This window comes from Cyrtonyx montezumae, unplaced genomic scaffold, assembly GCF_038088225.1.
Source record: "Cyrtonyx montezumae isolate F1298 unplaced genomic scaffold, pur_monq_1.0 scaffold_8, whole genome shotgun sequence".
Classification (NCBI taxonomy): Eukaryota; Metazoa; Chordata; class Aves; order Galliformes; family Odontophoridae; genus Cyrtonyx; species Cyrtonyx montezumae.
In genome coordinates, this window is record NW_027072089.1 from 31,374,587 (window position 1) to 31,393,661 (window position 19,075).

The window sequence follows — 19,075 nt, forward strand, 5'->3', positions numbered from 1 at the left end:
CATGGCAGGCTACCGGAACAGTTTACACTAAGCCTTACACTAGAAAACTGGTACTTTGGGTTAACTTACACACAAGTTTCCTACTTACAGATAGAAGATGGAACGGGCACCTGGGTATAGCTTTTCAGCTTTTCAAACCTAACTAGAATAATCTTTTGTAAGTTTCAGTCTTGTTTTATTCACTTTTATTTGGACTAATATTTTTCATTTTGTTGCACCAAAGACACCAAAAAAATAAGGCGTTTAGATTTTTAAAATATTTTTTCCTTAACTTCAGAAAAAAATCAATTTAAACTGATCTTTTGGAGTATTAAATATTTTAAATTGCGAGTATTTTCAATTCAGAACACACGTGACATTCTGCCTACACCAATTAAAGTCTTCAAAGTGTGAACCGAAAGCTGCAAGCAATGACGTCCAATGGGGCTGGTGGAATCAAACCCACAAAGGGGCTGGGGCTTTCTGCCAACTGTACTTCAACCACAGGCTGGGGGCCCTGCAGGGACACTGAGCAGCCGTACCATGTGTCACTGGGATTGGGCATGCACCTGAGAGGCTGGGTTTTACAATATGCAAAATTCTGTCAGAAAAAAAACATATGAGTGGGTAAGAAGTGAGAAGGAAATTGTTGAGTACTTCAGGTGCTCTCCAAAGCAAAAGAGAACTTTTAATTATGAAATTGTTTTGCAATTGCACTGACAAAATTTCTTTTACATAGATGACATCTAGAGCAAATCACTTCAAAGTATGTAATTTAAACTGCTTGCTTAAAAACTTTCAGGAAATATTACCTGTTTCCCAATAAACTCGATATTATGTTCTTCTATTGTACTTTATTATTAATTTAGCTAATAGCAATTAAAATTACACACTTACAGTTTGTTATTGGACTAGCTGCACACAAGTTGCACTTACACAATATTATTTGTTATTGTTATTGGTTTTATATGACTTAAAATGTAAAGGCTAAAATCATGTAACTTATGTGCCTGTATTTCCAGACACATTATAATGATGTTGGATTTTAAAAAAAAAATGGTATGAGAATATAGAATACAGAAGTACACTATATAAATATGACCTTTTAAATTCATGCTAGTCACACTGCTGTTGTTCAAGATGTGGCAATGAAACCTTAAAATATTTATTTCAATGGCTAACCTTCTAATTGCTATCAGTGACATCAATCCAGCAAATAATATTCAGTTAAATACTAACATTTAGGTGATTTAAGTTTGTTGGTTATAGACAAACTTCTACAAGCATTAAGTTACTTCCTAGCATTGTTCCCTGAGAAAATAAGCAAAAACCTAAGAAAGTTTATGTCCGTTATAATGGAAACCACATATCACTGGAATATAACAGTACTCAACATGTAGCAATACCAAGAATTAAAAACTTAATTTTTACTTGTGCAAGAATCCACAAATCACTGCACAAAATAAATTCCCATTAAGCAATTTCAATATTTATTATAAAAACCTTGTGTATATTCTTTCTAGGAAAGCAATGGAGAAGTTTCAAAGGAGAAGGAAAAACAGGAAAGGATATATTTTAAGCAAGACACCTCTATAAAACAATTCATTTGTGTGTTTTTCCAAAAATAATACAGAGCAAAAACTCAAGCCAACTTCTTGCAATAAATGCCTTTTGGAGTTAAATGACTTATTTTTCCCACAGTTTCTGTTCCACTTGTATTGGTTTGCCTTGCATGGATAATTTGCAGAGAAAAATAAACCTTTTCATATGTACATGCATAGCAAGATGAGTGAATGCAAAGATTCACGTGAGTAAAACAATAAGCATGAGATCCAGGTGGTAAAAGAAGTAATTCAAGAGTGAACACAAGGGCTGCTCAGTGTCAATTGCACAGTGTGCATGCCCTACTTTCTTTCAGTTACTGTAAATTCAGGTTCTTCCCTGCATACTCTACTTTTCCATTACTGTCAGAATTCCATCTGACCAAACTTTTCCCTAGTATCATCACTTCAGTGTTTTCTTGAAGATAACTAACCAAATATTTATAAAACTTGTTTACGGAAACAGAAGGTAAATTAGGACTCTGAGAAAGCCCCACAGCAAAAATCACAAAAAAAAAAGCTTTGCTTCTTGCCTTGAACTTTTTCTTAAATTAAATATTTGTCAGAAAAAGATCCCTGCAGTAAACCAGGATCTCTAAGGACATTCTGAATGCTTGCTTCCACTTGGTGTCCTTGCAAAACACATGGGAAGTGTGCTGATTCCCGTAAATACTTCAAACTGCTTTCTGCTAGCCTTACTCATTTATCCATTCTGTACAGCTTCTTGGGGATTGTGCAGCACTGACAAATCAGTTCTCATTTTTTCAAATATCAATTCTCTTTGAGAAAAATAAAGCTTAGCAAAAGATTCTGCTGAAACAACATTCAAATGGGAAAGGTCTGACTCCAAACTCTTCCCGACTCTCTAGAAATATACAATGTTCCAAGAAAATCATAATGTAATCAAGAGTATACATTACACTGAGCCATGAAAAAGACATTCCTTATCTATTCAAAGTACTGACATTCAGAATGCTTTAGTCTCCATATCAAAGATCTTACATGAGGACTGAGCTTGAAAAAGAGACCCATGCAGCACTATTCTGAAGGTTTTCTAAACATTCTCTTGCATAATTCTTGCTGCTTCATCCCACAGCCTTTCTCAGAACATTTATTCTCCGAAGGCCAAGACACGTTTAAAGAAGATAAGTCAAATATACGTGAGTAGAGAGAAATTTATGATAATGACTAGTTTAAGCAGTGACAGACTCATGCTACCCTAGTGGGATGCAGTACCGGTATTAAATATCGAACACCTTGAGTTAGACCATGAATTCTTTCAGGTAATATGCACAGCTGAGTAAATGTCACAAATCAATTTGTCTGGTTTATGAGAAGTGTCTGATTAACATTACATTTATTTTTCCTCTTCATATTTCTTCTTTATCTTCTGTCTCCTATAGTTTGTCATAGCTCATGAAACATCTGAAAATTATGTATACTCATGAAAACATATTTTGGTATCAATTCTGAAGTCCTTTCACAGGCATCATTCTTAATCTTTTAAAAAATCTGGGGGAATTAATTGCATGAATGCATTTATCTTCACAGTTTTCCTACAGAAAACCTTAGCTCGGTCTCTGATTTTTGTATGAGTGTCACAGAATAAGTCTCACTGGAAGTTATTAGGAGACGAAGGAGCAGATCTCTATTCCTTCAGAGGTCTAAAATACAACAACAGTTCAATCATTTTATTCTTTTTTGATTAGATACAGATACAGGCAAACAGAATCCTTGATAGTGGAATGTTACTTGGGTAAGAGTCATTTCAAAGACAGAAAAGCACACGAGCTGCTAATCACACTATTTACACAATAGATTAAAAATCCAAAACACAAATTCTAAAAGCAGATGAAGTAACAGCTACTTAGTAACTAAGACAAAGGAACCTTCCAAGAGTTCAGGGAGGGGAACCTACTTGCCCTTGCCTTACGAAAGAGGCTGTGTAGTCAAAGCAACAGCTCCAAATATTGCAGGGCGACAGTCCTGACTTCTCTTTGCAGCCCTGGCACTAACAGCAGTAACCAGTGTGTATTTCAGTGATTCTTCACAGGCAACTTCACTGCCTCTGGCACTCCATTGCTATGGGCAACTATACCATCTCCTGTAAATATGATTCTATGATTGCAACTGTCAGAACATTAAATTTATATACATTTATGCGCATTCATAAGCATGCAAACACAGAATGTGTATCTGAAAATACTCAGCTGAAGGATACACACTTCTGCAGCAAGATTTTGCTAATAAATACAATGACCTTTTATTTTCCTTGTTATCTTTATTTTTTCATGCAATTCAATTTATTCGTTGCTCTTTGGCTACGCAACTTGTCTGTAGAACTGCAAAATCAAAGCTGGGAGCCACAACAGGAAGACAAATTCAGCAAGAAAATCATCTGGAAGATCCTAAGAAACTGCTACAAAATTTATCATAACTCTGTTTACTGCTGAAGAAAAGCAGAAAGGAGGCTTGTGCAAGAAACTGAAAGCAATAGCTGCTGAAGATTTGCTCCTCATTCCGTTTGCTCGATGCAAATGCGTATCTGGTTTACTAGCTTCCAAGCAAGCATAACAAAGAATGCTAACTTCACTGAAGTGTTAAAATGACAAAATTATTAATAAAAAAAAATTATTTTTATTCTGTTTAATTTGTAAAATACGCTCTGTAAAATTAATCTGGTTAAATGATATTTAAATACATTCAAGACCATATAGACATAGTCTAAAATGACTGAGATTTCAAGAGGAACTTGTAAATCCAAGATGATATGATTTCACATGAAATGATAACAATAGATTTCAAAATGTCATCCTTTCTAGATTGAAAAAAAATCAAAACTGCCATAGAATTTAATATGCTAGAGAGATAGGCAAAATAGGCAAATTATGATTTCCTTGCTTAAGATGAGAGTGCAGACAAGCACAACATTAATCTTTATGGAAAATCTGACTTTTCAAAAGCTTTTTTTTTTTTTAATTACAGGAATATTCATAAGGGAAGCTACTTACAGATGCTGCCACTTCAGAGGCACTCTCAAATTCATCAATATCTTCCATAAGTGTTTCAACCCCAGGTACCTGAGCTGTTCCAATGAGGTAGAAAAGAAATAAATTGCATTAAATAACCATTAGTCATTTTGAAAATACAGTACTTATAAATTAACTGCTGGGAAGGTAAATGCAACTACCAAAAAAGCAATGCTTCCTAGTTACATTTGAATGGATATTAATTTATGACAAATTTTAAGTTATAAGCTTAATACAGTGAGGAAAAGCGCCTCTAACACTAATAGAGCTACAAGCAAGCTTCATTTATCTTCCTGCAGTTTCATCGGCTATCTGTTATTTTTACTGTTAAAGCTAAACATTATTTGCCTACACAATGGAGTAGTCAGTTTCCAATCACTTTAGGCAATGTTTAAAGGCCACACAGGCAATTTTTGCCCAAACTGTCAACACTTGTTAACAAGAACTGGTTGAGAAATCCAGAATGACTCTGACACACATGCAGTGTCTTAAAGAACAATTAATGTACCTATGCCAGAGAAAGAAATTTCTTAATGACACACTGTGCAGTTTCACTGCCTGTTAGCCTTACAGACACATAGATGCTGTTTGTAAACTATCTCAAAAGCAAGATGCCCTGATCTTCTGCTATTATTCAGGCACTTAGCAGGGAGATCCTCATGTTTCCAGAGTGCCCAGATGTGTGAAACATCTCAGACTATACTTATTATGAAAACAACTGCACTGAAGCACAGCAACTATGGTTACCACGTTCAGTGCAAATGCAAATGAAAGTGGAGGAAGAAGAGGTGATGATGCAATATAGAGAAGTGGTCAGAGAACTGACCAAGAACTGAGAGATGATGCCACATTTTGGCCATTGCCATGGTTCAAATCGCACATATTTTTATCCTTATATATATATATATATGTGTTTAGTCATGCAGTACCAACTGGAACTTCCCAAATTTCAAACTTTTCCATTCACATGCCTGTTTTGAACTTTGTACATTACTGCCACTTTAATACAAAGCAGACTGTAGAAGCTACATATCCCACTATTTTCAAACATACCAGGTTGAAACTGGAGTTGGTTTACTGTAAATAATAGGAACTCATGGCTCCTGATTGGTAGGGAATTAATTACTGTTGTGAAAACTACTTAATATATATTTAGCAAACTAAATATTAAGTATCACAGCACAATCTGTAGATCTAATAACAATACAACAAGAAATACCACAAGCATTTTGTGGCATAGCACCACATAAGCCAACATTTTCAATCCAAATATGTTGTCCCAAGAAAAGCCACAAAAAAAAACAAGTCTTAGCTCACACCTCAGAAATATGTGGTGTTGTATACTGCTCACACCACAAACAGCTTTTTTCTTTCCAGATTAATTGGGCAGTTTAAAAAGTTTAAAGATTTACACTTTCGAGGCATCAACATTCAGAGCTCACCCCCTCATGAGGTATTGCATTTTAAGCCTTCTACAAGAACGCACTGGCTGCAAAGATCTCTGCAATAATTCCATTTTTTCCTGCCTTGTACAGTGGCTCTCACTCTAGGTCTATATGGTGTTTGCCAGCAAAAGAGACTGAAACAAGCGAAACAAGATCCCACTGTACTTAGAGGCACCCAGGATTAAACGAACACATGCTTTTAGCTGTACTATTTCTTTATATCCAAGTTCAAAAAAACACAAATTAATATATGACCTGTACAGTTCCCCCACCATGAAAGCACCATGGAGGCTGTCAGGCACAGATCTGTACTGGATCCATCCAGTTGCAGTATCTACCTGTACAGAAGAGGAAGATTTATAGGTGAACTGATCCATGAGACAAACTCAGGAGGCCTGGCATCTACAGGGGAAGTTTACAGTGCACTAATCAAAATCAGGAACTATTAAATCCTGAGTTATTTCCTGTGAAATAGTCCAATGGGAAAGAGAAACAGTTTTGATGGGTATTATTTAGAATAGTAAAGTAGCAGTGTTAGAGTATTTTGTGCTGTCTGATCTCAAGTCCTGATTCTCCTCTCATTTTTACTGCTTAGATAAAACATAACTCTCCTCAAATCAGTAGGATTGCACTAGAGGGAAATCAGTGCAGTGGTTAATTAGAGCCAGATAGAGATTGTTGGTGGAGTCAGTATTGTGCCTGATGCTGCAGATGATCTTTTTACATAGGTTACTCCATTTACTTTATTATATGTAATTGCTTTAGTAAGCTTATTTATAAAGGGCTGTTAGATCAGATGTGCAGCCAATTACTTCTGAACCTGGTTCATCTGAAATCCACAAGAGAGATGCTCCAGATCGAACAACTTAACAATTTCTCACAAACCCAGAAAGAAATCATTAAGGAAAGCTGTCTCAAGTTTGCTGTACATTAGCACCTTGCTTGCACACTCCTGAAGGAATGGTTTACATCAGCACTTAGCATCTTACAGTTCTCTCAGTTCGGTCATTGGCATCAACCAATTGGTAAGAGCAGAAAATAAAATCAAATAAACCTGGTAATTGAAACCTGACAGTCTTTTTAATGATATAATACATACATTTAGGACATAACTCAAATTTAAAGTCCAATATGATGCCATGGCTATTTTGAGTTTTCTAACAATACCTTTTATCATCTTCCACATATATAATTTTAGATACGCAGAAAAGAAGTACTGTGGTGCATTTATAGGAAAGATAGAGTAGGCAGCTGCCTGGGTTCTACATCTGTTTCTAGTCTCTGCCTTCTTGTAAAATCCAGATGTGGGGGTTTTTTTTGCCTTTTTTTTTTTCTTTTTTAAATAAAAATGTATTACTAGCTAACATTTTAGGAAAAAGAAAAAAAAAACAAACACAACTGTGAAAGGCTGAATATTTCTGAGAGAGCCTCTTGTCAGAAATTTGGCAGTATCTTACTGCTGACCTCAGCCTTCTTGCCCTAGAGGTAATGCTGTTTACTAGCTATACAGCTATCAGGTTCATGTGTATTCACAAACATGAGATAGATGAGATATAACAACATGAATCCTGTTGCCTCACCACCTCAGTTTTATTTCCTGTATTTAAGGAAAACCTCTCTCTTTTAATCATACTTATTACAGAATACCCAGAGGTGTGTAAAGTGGTTACAATACTCTTCTGGTCCATACTCTGAGACCATGAAAAACTCAGCTTCACTGTTACGCAGGATCCAGGATTTTCTGTCAGTTTCATCTTCTTTAATCACAGTACCTTTGTCACTGTGCATCAGGCTACCATTTTACTTTCTGCTACTAGTAATGAGCCTACAGTTTCAAGGGGCAGTGGCATTACATTACCACTACAGTAACACAGGTACACAGAAAAGGAAAAGGAAAGCAGAGATCTACCTGTTCAAAACAAATTGTTTCATATTCAATTGTACATATCCCATAACCTATCCCAAACAAACCACCGTCACCTCCTGGCCTAGGGATTGATCTCATAACAGAAGAATTTTGCCTTCCTTTGAAAGGACTTAAGTTAGTAATCTGGGTCATTCTCACTGATGATCTTCAACAAAATAGTGAGAGCAAGATATTTTGAGATTTTTATACACTATTATTTTTTTTTAATGAAGTGACAAATGAATGACAATGACAAATGAAAGGAAAAATGAACTGTATAACTGTATTAAACCATGTATATTTACCAAATCAGTTTATGATATGTGTATATAAAGACAAATTAGTTACAAATGTTGATACGTTGCTTTACAAATGTGATAAACGAATAAAAGCTCAGGTTGATGTCATGCCAAGTAGCATTACATAACAGACATTTAGCAAGACAATTGAAAATAACATAAATTACTTAGTTAATTAATCAACGCGGCTAACTTATCTACAGCTACTGAAGACTAAACTACAAATCAAATCTTCCAGTTCATAGACTCAGTTGATTCTGCCCTGAAGTAGGAGAATAGACTGAATGATTTATCTTTTGCAGAATCTCTGTCCAAACTTCTATTCTTTCCTACCTCCATTTCAGTGACAGCTACGATAATCTTCATTAAGTTAATCTTTCAAAAAAGCAGGGCATTCTCTGGCAAGATACCCTTTAAGAAGTGGTTTTTTTTTCATTAGATTTCAGGTGTTCTGTTCAAGAACCAGAGCAGAAACTGAAAATGGGCTGTGTTCTGACTGTTAATTAGCACAACATTTAGTTATGCACACACAAGGAAAAAAAAATCTGAGTTTTTGTACAAACTCCTTTTAATCCTGTTTTTAATTCTTGCCAGCACTGCTCAGAGAGACCAGAAGCAATTTTGATGCTTAATTAAAAAGCAGAGGAGAATTTCTTTAGTTAAATTTTTCCTATGTATTATTTGAATTCTGTGAATTAATTTGTACAAGTGAATTAAATATTTCAAAGACAATTGTTTAGCATACAGGCCATTGGGCAAAGGAAAGGACATGTCTGTCCTATTAAGCTATGTTACATCCAAAATATTGTGTAACATAAAAACTGTCTACTTGATACTGACCCAAGAACACCGACCTGAGACATTTCCCAAAATACGACAAAGAATTGTTTTTTGGAGTGCTAATTGGCTATGGCCAAAACTATGTTATGGACTCTTGTAATAGAGCTAAATGTAAATGATTGAGTTCATGTGCGCAGGAACACCCTCTGGAAATGTTTAATCTTCTCTTGCAGATATAAAGTTAACTCTTAAGTACAAAATGGTGGTGTTTGTTTTTTGATGTGCAGCAAATATTTAACTTACCATCAGAGTCTGACATTGCTGGCTCTGAACTTTGAGATACCATGGAGACATCTTCTGGCCTTTCAGCCATATTATCTCCTTGCAATCTAAATTGTGGAAAAACAGAACAAAAACATAGGCAAATTCCATAGATAAGATACATAAAAATCTTAATTTGGACAACATACCCTATACAGAACACTGTCCTAATAGGAAGAGTAGCTTTGCTGAAAAGTCAGCATCCGTGGTCCAATCATATCATTCCAAAGCATATAATAACCAGAACTAGCCTTTTAAAAACAGTCAAATGAATTCTACATGGCATAAATAACTGAACACGATTGTACTGTGTCAAGGTGTTGGCGGCAGGGTGGCTGCCAGGGTTGGGCTTAGTGAAAAGAGGATGTGGGCTATCCCATGCTGGACATACGCATTTCCACCTGGCTCCAGTGGACATGGCTATTCCCAAATGCCAACACAGCAACACTTCTGGGGAAATGCATTTAGGAAAAAGTAGAAGACATAAGGCAGGTAGGGGAAAAGGGAAAGGGTGGGAAACAGCAGAGGGAACATCACAGTTAGAGAAGGAGGTACTTCAGGCACTGAAGCAGATATTGCACAGCAGGTAGGGGAGAGGACCATGGTATCCACTGAAAACCACAAAGATCATGTGAGCAGGTGGGTATTTCCTGAAAGAAACTTGGTGAATGGAGAGCCATAATGGAGCGGCCCAGAGAAACTGTTAGGGACTGACCACTCGGGGATGTAGGTAGTGGACTCTGAAACGAAGAAGTGAAGCTGAACCTGGGAAGAAGGGGAGGAAAAGTGTGATCTAAATGCTTGTCTTTTTGTTTCTCAATAGCCAAATCTATCTTAATTGGCAATAAATCAAATTCATTTTCCCTAAGCAAGTCTGTTTTGCATGCGGCAGTAACTGGCAAGCAATCTCCCCATCTTCACCTTGACCAACAAGCTTTTTCCTCATAATTTCTCCCCCTGTTGTGCTGAGGGCAGTGAGTGAAGAAGCAGCTGCGTGGGAGTTTGGCCCTTAGCCATAGGGCCACCAGAAAAAATACACACATGGTATTTCCTCCTTCTTTGTTAATTTTAAAGGAAATATCCAGTATTTATGGCAAGTATTGTCTTCAGCCTTTCCTCCTGCATCAGCTGACTGCAGTGTCTTGACAGTAATTTACAAAAATAGTCCTTATATCTGATGTTTTTTAAATGAGAATCCCAAGAGATCCACTATCCTCCAGACTCCGATGTATCTTGAGTACAGACTTTGCTCTGAAGAGATGGTTTGTAGCAATACAGATGTCATTTGCATAAAGGTTATTTTATCTTGAATTTATTCAGACATGAAAAGAGTAAGAAAATGCAATTTTGCAGAGCCCAGGAATTCTAAGAAGGCACCGAAGTAAGACTTTAAGGAAATAAATATATCCTGAAAGGAGTTTCACTCTGCATTCTCACTCTCTGCAGCCACTTTACATGAATCTTTCAGCTAACCTTTGAAACCAAGCAGAACCTCCATATTAGCCCTTTCCAATATTCACATTTTATGAGTTTCACACCTATTTAATCCATCTTCTCAAAAATTATCTTTTTCCCCAATTTTTTCCCCTACTTTTATTTTCTTTTAAGACAGAAAGTTTAATATAAATTCATGACTCTGACCTGAAGAGGCAGTTCCACAGAACTCCAAACTTCTTAAAGCAACAAAAGAATAACTTAGAAGATATAAACGCTAATTTTGAAAATTTGACTTCTACAAATCCTTTATAACTCTATAGCTGGTTTGTATGCTGCAGTTGCAAATTATTCAAAAATTTTGCAAGCTCTTAAAAGACAACAGTAAAACAGAAGCAAATTAAGTTCATAAAGACATTTAAACAGGGAGAAAACAAACTTCAAATGTAATGAAGATTTCAAAAAACACACTATTTTCATTCATTTTAAAATTGCCCTGTCCTGCAATATTACATACATACACACACATGTTGAAAGCATGTATTCAAGCTTATAAAGATATGTGTGAAATCATAGGAACCAAAATGATAATGCATTCTCCTCTGCAGCCATCCTGTGATTTATTAAAAGCAGAACTACTCCTGCCTTCTCTGTTTGCACTGCTTTATTACCTCTAGTAGTAGATAGGAGCTTCTTGTAACCCATCAGAATTTTCCAGATTTTGTAACGCATTTCCATTATGAGATTTCATAAATCCAAACCCAATGAAATTAGACATGAACAACCTAAATGATTCTCATGTTACTCATTAAATTATGTTAAATATTTAAGAAAATACTACGCCTCATAGAAAAAAAAACAACAAAAACATATTTTCAATGGATCTAGTAAGAAAAGATATTTCATTACTTGCCCCCATAGAAGAAAACAGCTGGGTGAATTGGAGATATTGATGGCTGGGTGAGAGAATGAGTTAGATGTTCCATGTATCTGGGCCTCAGCTTCCCATTAAATTTTCAACTTATTTATGTACTTCTTACAACCGTACATGGAGATTCATATTAGAAAAAAATCCTCATATTACTAAAGCATTAAGAGGAGTCAAACTTTTCCAAACTAGCTTTGAAATTCTCGCTCGTTATTTTCAATACGTACTCTTCAAAACCAACATCATGAACAACAAAAGCAACTACCTAAAGTTTACTGATTTATTAATACTTTATGCACTATTTTGCTTAATGGGAATCTCAACTTGATGCATAAGACTTTGTGAAATAACCTGCACAGAACTCAATTTTGACTAACATAAGATGCTACTTTTTTTTTTAACATCTTCAGAACTTCCCTGACAATTCTGCCTACCTGATAACATCTCAGAATACATTATTCTGTAAATCCCTATGATTACAGGGGTGGAGAAAAACTGACTATGATCTCATCCTGCTGCCTGTACAAGCAGGAGCACCCTAGAGAACTCCAGATACTAGTTTCTACTCCAGTTCCTTCTGATGCAAAACAACTGAAAATGGAAAAAAGGTAAATGAATGGCCACAAATGCTTCTACTTGGATATTTTTCAAGAGATATCAATTGATTGAGCACACCCACAGTAAGTGCTCAGGTGACACCAAGTTGGCTCAAAGTGTCAACCTCCCTGGGGTTAGGATGTCCAGAGAGATCCGGACAGGCTGGATAGCGGGGCTGAAGCCAATGGGATTGAGTTTAACAAGACCAAGTGCCAGGCTCTGTACTTGCACCACAACAACTGAAGGCAGTGCTACAGGCTTGGAGCACTGTGGCTGGAAGACTGTGAAGAAACAACCTGTGGGAATTTGTCGACACTTGGCTAAACATGGGGCAGCAGCGTGTCCAGGTGGCCAATAAGGCCAATGGCATCCTGGCTTGTATCAGAAATAGTATTGCCAGCAGGAGCAGGGAAGTGATTTTCCCTCTGTACTCAGCACTGATGAGGCTGCACTTTGAGTACTTTTGGGCCACTCACTACAAGAAAGACATTTAAGTCCTGGAACGCGTTCACAAAAGGGCAACAAAGCTGGTGAGGGGTCTGCAGCCCAAGTCTTACGAGGAGTCTTACTGCTATTGTTTAGTCTGGATAAGAGGAGGTTCAGGGGAGACCTTATTGGTCTCTACTACCTGAAAGAGGACTGTGGCAAGGTGGGAGTCAGCCTGTTCTCCCCCTGAACTAGCAATAGGATGAGAGGGAATGGTCTCAAGTCATTCCAGGTGTGGTTCAGGTTGTATGTCAGGAAAAATTTCTTCTCCAAAAGAGTTGTCAGGTGCTGGAATGGTTTGCTCATGGAAGTGGTTGAGCCACCAACCCTGGAGGTGTTCAAGAAACACTTATATTTTGTACTCAGTGATATGGCTTAGTGGGGAAATAATGGTGGTAGGTGGATGGTTGAACTGGATGAATTGGAGGTCTTTTTCAACCTTGGTGATTCTAAGATTATATGATTCTAAGAAGACAGAATGTTCCTAGTGAATTTTACAGGGATTAAATATGAAACGTAACTGTTTGTAACATGAATTTAGTGACAAGGACAATATCTATACTGGTGGGCTAAGGATTCACTACATACATGCATTTTTTGCTTGGTAGATAAGTTTTGTTGAGTAGTTGTTTGGAGGAGTCCAATTGGAAGAGAGGGATCAAGTACTGCCAAGTCTCAACCTTCTCTTGTGATTGACCATTCAAAAAGAACCACCCTTAACACTCTAAGAAATATTCTTAAGCTCTTCTAATGGCACATCTTAAAGATTAAATGCCTCGTGAATTAACATTATTGCCCTTCAAAGAAATCTCCACATCTTCCCATCCTAGTTTCAAAGGGACAGTAACATCCTTATAGCAATCAGAACAAAAGTATCAAGAGTGAACACAAAGAGCACCTTGATCTTTCTTCCAGAATTACTTAGCAGCTGGAAATAAGTTGGCAGTCATACTGCAAGACTAGCTTTGCTTTCAGCTTGAACAGTCATTCAACACATCATTTATTTTTCAGATTGTACTGCTTCCTTGCATCTGAGCATAGTGTCAGATTCTTCCATACTTTTGCATAATGCAAAGAGCATTCTGTCAGTACTAAAGAAGGAATGATTAAGTATTGTGAAGTATTTTTAAAGTCAGCAATAAAACTTCCATAGCAGTATTATACTCACCATTAGAAATTCAGGTAACTTTCCATTAACTTACCATTACGTCTTTTAGACAATGTAAAACATGCTACTTATTATGCCAGAATTGGAGCTATCTATGTAATTTGATTTATAGTTATAAAGAAGTAGACACGGGAAAGAACCCCTGTGTGAGGAAGGTGTGATCTCTGCAATATATAAACATCCTTGAAATGACACCTACTTTTTCTGTCACAGTTCACTGGGACATAATTCCCAGTGATGCTGCCTTCAAACTGATATTACTTAAGCAGAATGCGTGGTGAAACTCATCATTACTATCTGAAAAGTAGTTCTTCCAAGAACTTGTCATATTTGTCAAGAAAATAAACACTGACAGTATCCAAAGTCCAGATGAGCTTATTGCTCTTCCATACTGTAATTATCTGTGTGTCAAGTCATTTCAATTCCCCAGTTCTTTTATTTATTTATAGAATTAGGGGTCTTGCTTTCAAATCTCTCTGATACCCATCAATGTCCAATGTATAGACAACTTCTTGGCATTACAGTAATTGCTGCTTTAGATAATGACTTAGATTGATGATCCCACTTAGAAGCAAAGACGGTACTATAAACAATGCATCATTAATCATTAATCATCATAATCACAGAATCAAAAAATCTGTCTAACAGTGTTCCAGAATGACAGATTACAATGGGTAAATAAGAAAGAATGGGATTAGTTAAGATGAAAGGAGAGAGTAATACCTGAGATACTATGATTCCTCCATCTGCATCTTTCCTAATACAGCTGCAGAGTTTTGAGGCAGCAGGGCATCACAATCAAACTATAACTTGTAGATAAAAGTAACAGAAAACACTGGAGGAAGTTGAAATTTTTATTACTCTAAACTTAAATATGGTACACATTTTCAAGTTTGAAATTTGTGGAACTATTTTTGCTTGAGTAAAACTGATTTTTAACAGGTAAAAGAGTTGCTTTAAGAGCAGCAATAGGTATGCTTATATAAGTTCATAAGTTCGGAAAGGACCTACAAGATCATCCAGTCCAACCATCCTCCTATCACTATCCCTACCCAACTACTAAATCAAATTCCTTAGCACCTCATCTAAACCCTTCTTGAACAGCGCTAGGGATGGTGCCTCAACCACCTCCCTAGGCAATTTGACTCTGTACATGACTACACATATAGATTAAGATGAATTCGTTTCTAAGGATTCCTCTATTGCTCTAAATTGCTAAAGTTAGCATACACTATGACTGTTTCCTATATCAGCACTGTTGTCCTGTGACAGTCTTAAAATTAGCAGTAAATGAAATTATACTCCTTGTTATGGCAGGATAATAAAATTAAAAACGTTCATCTGTGAACAAAATTCTTGAAATATTAGTAGATTGGGAAAAAAAGAGAGAAAGAAAATTACTTTCAAGGTCCACATCAGAGAAGATTATAGAAATTTAAAAACACTGTAAAGCATAGGCAGTTTCTGACATCTGGCTCTACTGAGGAGAAATTAAGTAAAGTGAAAACAAAGAAATGGAAATGTTTCTGATAACTGACTGTTGACTACTAAATAAAAGTATATTACAAACTACTTTGTGTTAGATTATGGTAGCGGCTTTCCTTGGGAATTTTTTTTTTGTCAGTGTCATATGGAATACTGAGGAGAGGGAACTCAACCTCAAAGGAGGGTGGTGGCTCACAAGACAGAAGGATTGGGACTGTATTTATATTAATACTATTCTGACAAACTGATGTGCCCATATGCCACAAATATAGTGGTTAAAAACTTCAACCCTCTAATTATGATCCTATCCCTTCCAAATTAAAAAAAGAAAAAAGAAAAATCTAAACACAAGCAGGTATTGCATTTTTTGGACAAGCTCTCCTCTAGTCACCACACAAATAACTAACTACAAGGCAGGAATTCTTAATCACTCTGTATGTGTTGGCCTTCAGATTCTGGTAAGTGATCATGTGACTTCTTTTTATGGATCTAATCTTCCCAGATTCTGATGTTCCCTAGGGGTGAACAACAATTCTACTTGAGAAGAAACCCTGAAATCCTGTTAATTCCAGACAATGCAAATGATTCTACCATCTTTGTCAGTAATAAAAATTTCTTGAGAGACTTCAGGACAGTGTAGGGCACTACCCGTGGTGAGAGTAAGAAATAACACATCTGCAGTCTGTAGCTCCAGCCATTCTCTCTGCCAGCTAATTTTGGTTGAACTTGGGTGATTTCTGTAAAATATTTCAGTTACTATAAATTGTTATTTCCTAAAGAACATTCATGTCATTGGAAAATTCCTGATATGCTTTTCTGAAGACTCGTGACTTTTTTTAGATAAACACAGTGAGAAGCAGAGGAAAGTTGAGAAAAAAAAATAAAAACCCTCTAGATTTTTCAGCAAAAAGAACAGTAAAACTGTTTTCAGATTCACCCAAGATCAGTGTACATTTTAAAGTTACAATCACAAAGAATAGTTTCCAGCTCTGAAAACCAGATGTAGTGTCACATTTGCATTAGAATTTTACTGTAAAAGATTTTGATTTGTTGAATGGCTTATCTTCATTAAATTGCTTCAAACAACTGTGTTCTTGAAAGAAATCCTAATGATTTAAAGTTAGTTTATTTTTTGAAGTAGCTAGTCATTCAGTTCAAAAAGCATAATGCACATTTTGTAAGATTGAAGAATAACACAAACTTATTCACAGAAGAAACTTATGATGGCGTTTCTTTGGCAATCAAAGGAAATCTCAGTCAATATGAGAATTTTTTTCTTTTCTTCAAATCATCTGTTTCCTTTCTGTTGTTTTAAACACTACATCTTCATCTGACATCTTTCTCTGATATCACTGTGATACTGAATTATAACTTCCCTAAAGCAAATATATAGTCATAATGTGAGGGATGTTATAGCAACGGTGGTCAGACAAGCAAAGTCTTGAAAGCCCCCACCTGCTTTTAGGTTACACTGAATGTTTTCTTGTACCTTTCCCTAGCAACCTCAACACCACACCATAACAATACTTCAAGCATTATAATCATTTGTCCTGACTTGCCTATAATATGATGAGCTTTTTTCATTTAGTGTTCCCAAACATACCGATCCAAATTCTGATCTCATGTACCTTGACTTACTGTCTTCACTAGTTCTGCACACAGTTACTGGTGTAAAATCCAGTGCTTCTCCAGCACCTAAATATAATGCCAGGAATTTCTGACCTATACTACTTTTTCTACTAATGTCTTTTACAAAAAATAAAAATGTTAAAACCGTTCCAGCAAGATTCTTAGTGTATTCAGAGGTACAGATAAAAAAATACATGAATTCTCCATTATTATAAACTATGCCAGTTAATGTAATGGAAAAAAATACATTAAGTATTATTAGAAGTATATATATGGACAAAGTACTCTTCTGTTTGTGAAACCCCCAATCTGTTTTATCTACACACTCTAGCTTCCTAATGAAGACTAGGTTTCAAAAGAAGTTAATACAAATTTCAGTTCAAGTACAGAAGAAAAATGTCTTAGATCTATGGAGACAAGCAACAGAGGACTGTGAACTCATCAAGTAAAGGGAGTGGCACTTCCTGAGCTTTAAATAACAATGGGAAAGATCTGCAACATGGCACCTTGTATTGAAAAATCAGTGTCATAGTGTCTGTTTACACTATAGACCAAAATACATGAGGTACCTGCATTGAAGAGAAATGAAGCATGAGGACTATTGGATTATCCTGCAGAACATCATACAGGAAGGCAGACATTTCCAAAATTAAGCTCTAAGAATACATGAATAAATACAGATATTTAATGTATAAGGAATAATGTGTAAGAAATAAAGCATAGCAACATATTAGCATATTCTGTGATTGAGATTTGTAATTCTTATAAATGCAGTTTAAACCAGTGGTGCAAAGCTCACAGGCAGGAGTCTGTTGTTATTGCCACTGGCTCTGTTTATGTGAGATAGACAGCATTCAGTTACAAGCTGATCTAAGGCACAGTCTAACATTAATTATTCAATTTTCATTGATAGTAGTGGCATCACAACCTCTTAATTTTGCACACAAGGACATTATTTCTTAGTGGTTGCAGACAAACTGCAAACAGTTTGCAAATTCATAGAAGTCATAGTTAAAAAACAGATTCCATTCCCTTTGTGTGAATTAAAAGCACTTTTCTCCAGCTACTCTTCAAAGATTTTTGTGGAAAGTTGCCATATCACCAATACATAATTCACAGTCATAATGCTTTCAGCTGGTAAAACGAGAATATTCACTTGCTGAGCAAATTTACACATTGACAGAGCCTGCAAAATAATCTTTTCTGTGTGCAGTTTGCCTTCTCATGATGCCTGAATGCAGGTCTTTGTGCATTTAAATAAGTACTCTCTGCAGCTATTTCTGAGGAGAAACGAAAGTGGAAATATATTTCCCAGAGTAAGGAATCTATAAAGAGACTGAATTATCTAATCCTTTTACAAGATGGGGAATTAAGCCATTCTTACGGCAATCTTTTATCTGCTGCTGGCTTCAAACTATTATCTCACAGGAGAAAAATTACAGTCTTTGTCAGTCTTTTCAGACTTAACACTCTTTCTTCCCCTGTGAAACATTTTTTTCCAGGACTTGTGAAAGAGTTGTGTGTGTGTGTGTGTGTGTGTGTGTGTGTGACTTCAAGATCCACATTAAAGTGTTATCCAGAGCCTCAAACTATGAACAACAGGTTCCCCCAGGCTCATGAGCTGTTGGTTTTCTCCCTGTATTATTCACATCTAGAAGGAACTGCTACTGCTGATGTACATCACAGCATAGCACCAAACAGAAAGAATCTATAAACATCACAGTAAAGAATTAGCTTGCAAGGCACACATCAGAGAGGGAAAAGAAGTGTGGAACAGCTAGGGCTTTTTAAGTTATTGGAAGAGGCCAAATGCGTTTTGTCAGTTCTACAAATTAAAACAGAATGAAATAGATATCACCCTCCATTAAGGCGGTAAACAGTATAATAATCTTCAGGACTAGGCAAACAGTTATATTAATTTCATTTTCAAATATGCTCCTATTGTTTATGCTACTGCAAGTCAAGATTAGAACATTCGAAAGAACTAA

General features: G+C 36.2%; 1 protein-coding gene across 2 annotated transcripts in view; it reads right to left on the reverse strand.

The window, feature by feature from the left end:
- CUNH8orf34 (chromosome unknown C8orf34 homolog) overlaps window positions 1-19,075 on the reverse strand; it is a 157,385-nt gene that overhangs the window by 27,150 nt on the left and 111,160 nt on the right. For both annotated transcript variants that reach the window (XM_065753167.1, XM_065753166.1), the window contains exons 9-10: window positions 9,343-9,428; window positions 4,592-4,665 (exon numbers count right to left, since the gene is read on the reverse strand). In XM_065753167.1, coding sequence (XP_065609239.1) covers window positions 4,592-4,665; window positions 9,343-9,428 — 160 coding nt within the window. The remainder of the gene's footprint in view (window positions 1-4,591; window positions 4,666-9,342; window positions 9,429-19,075) is intronic.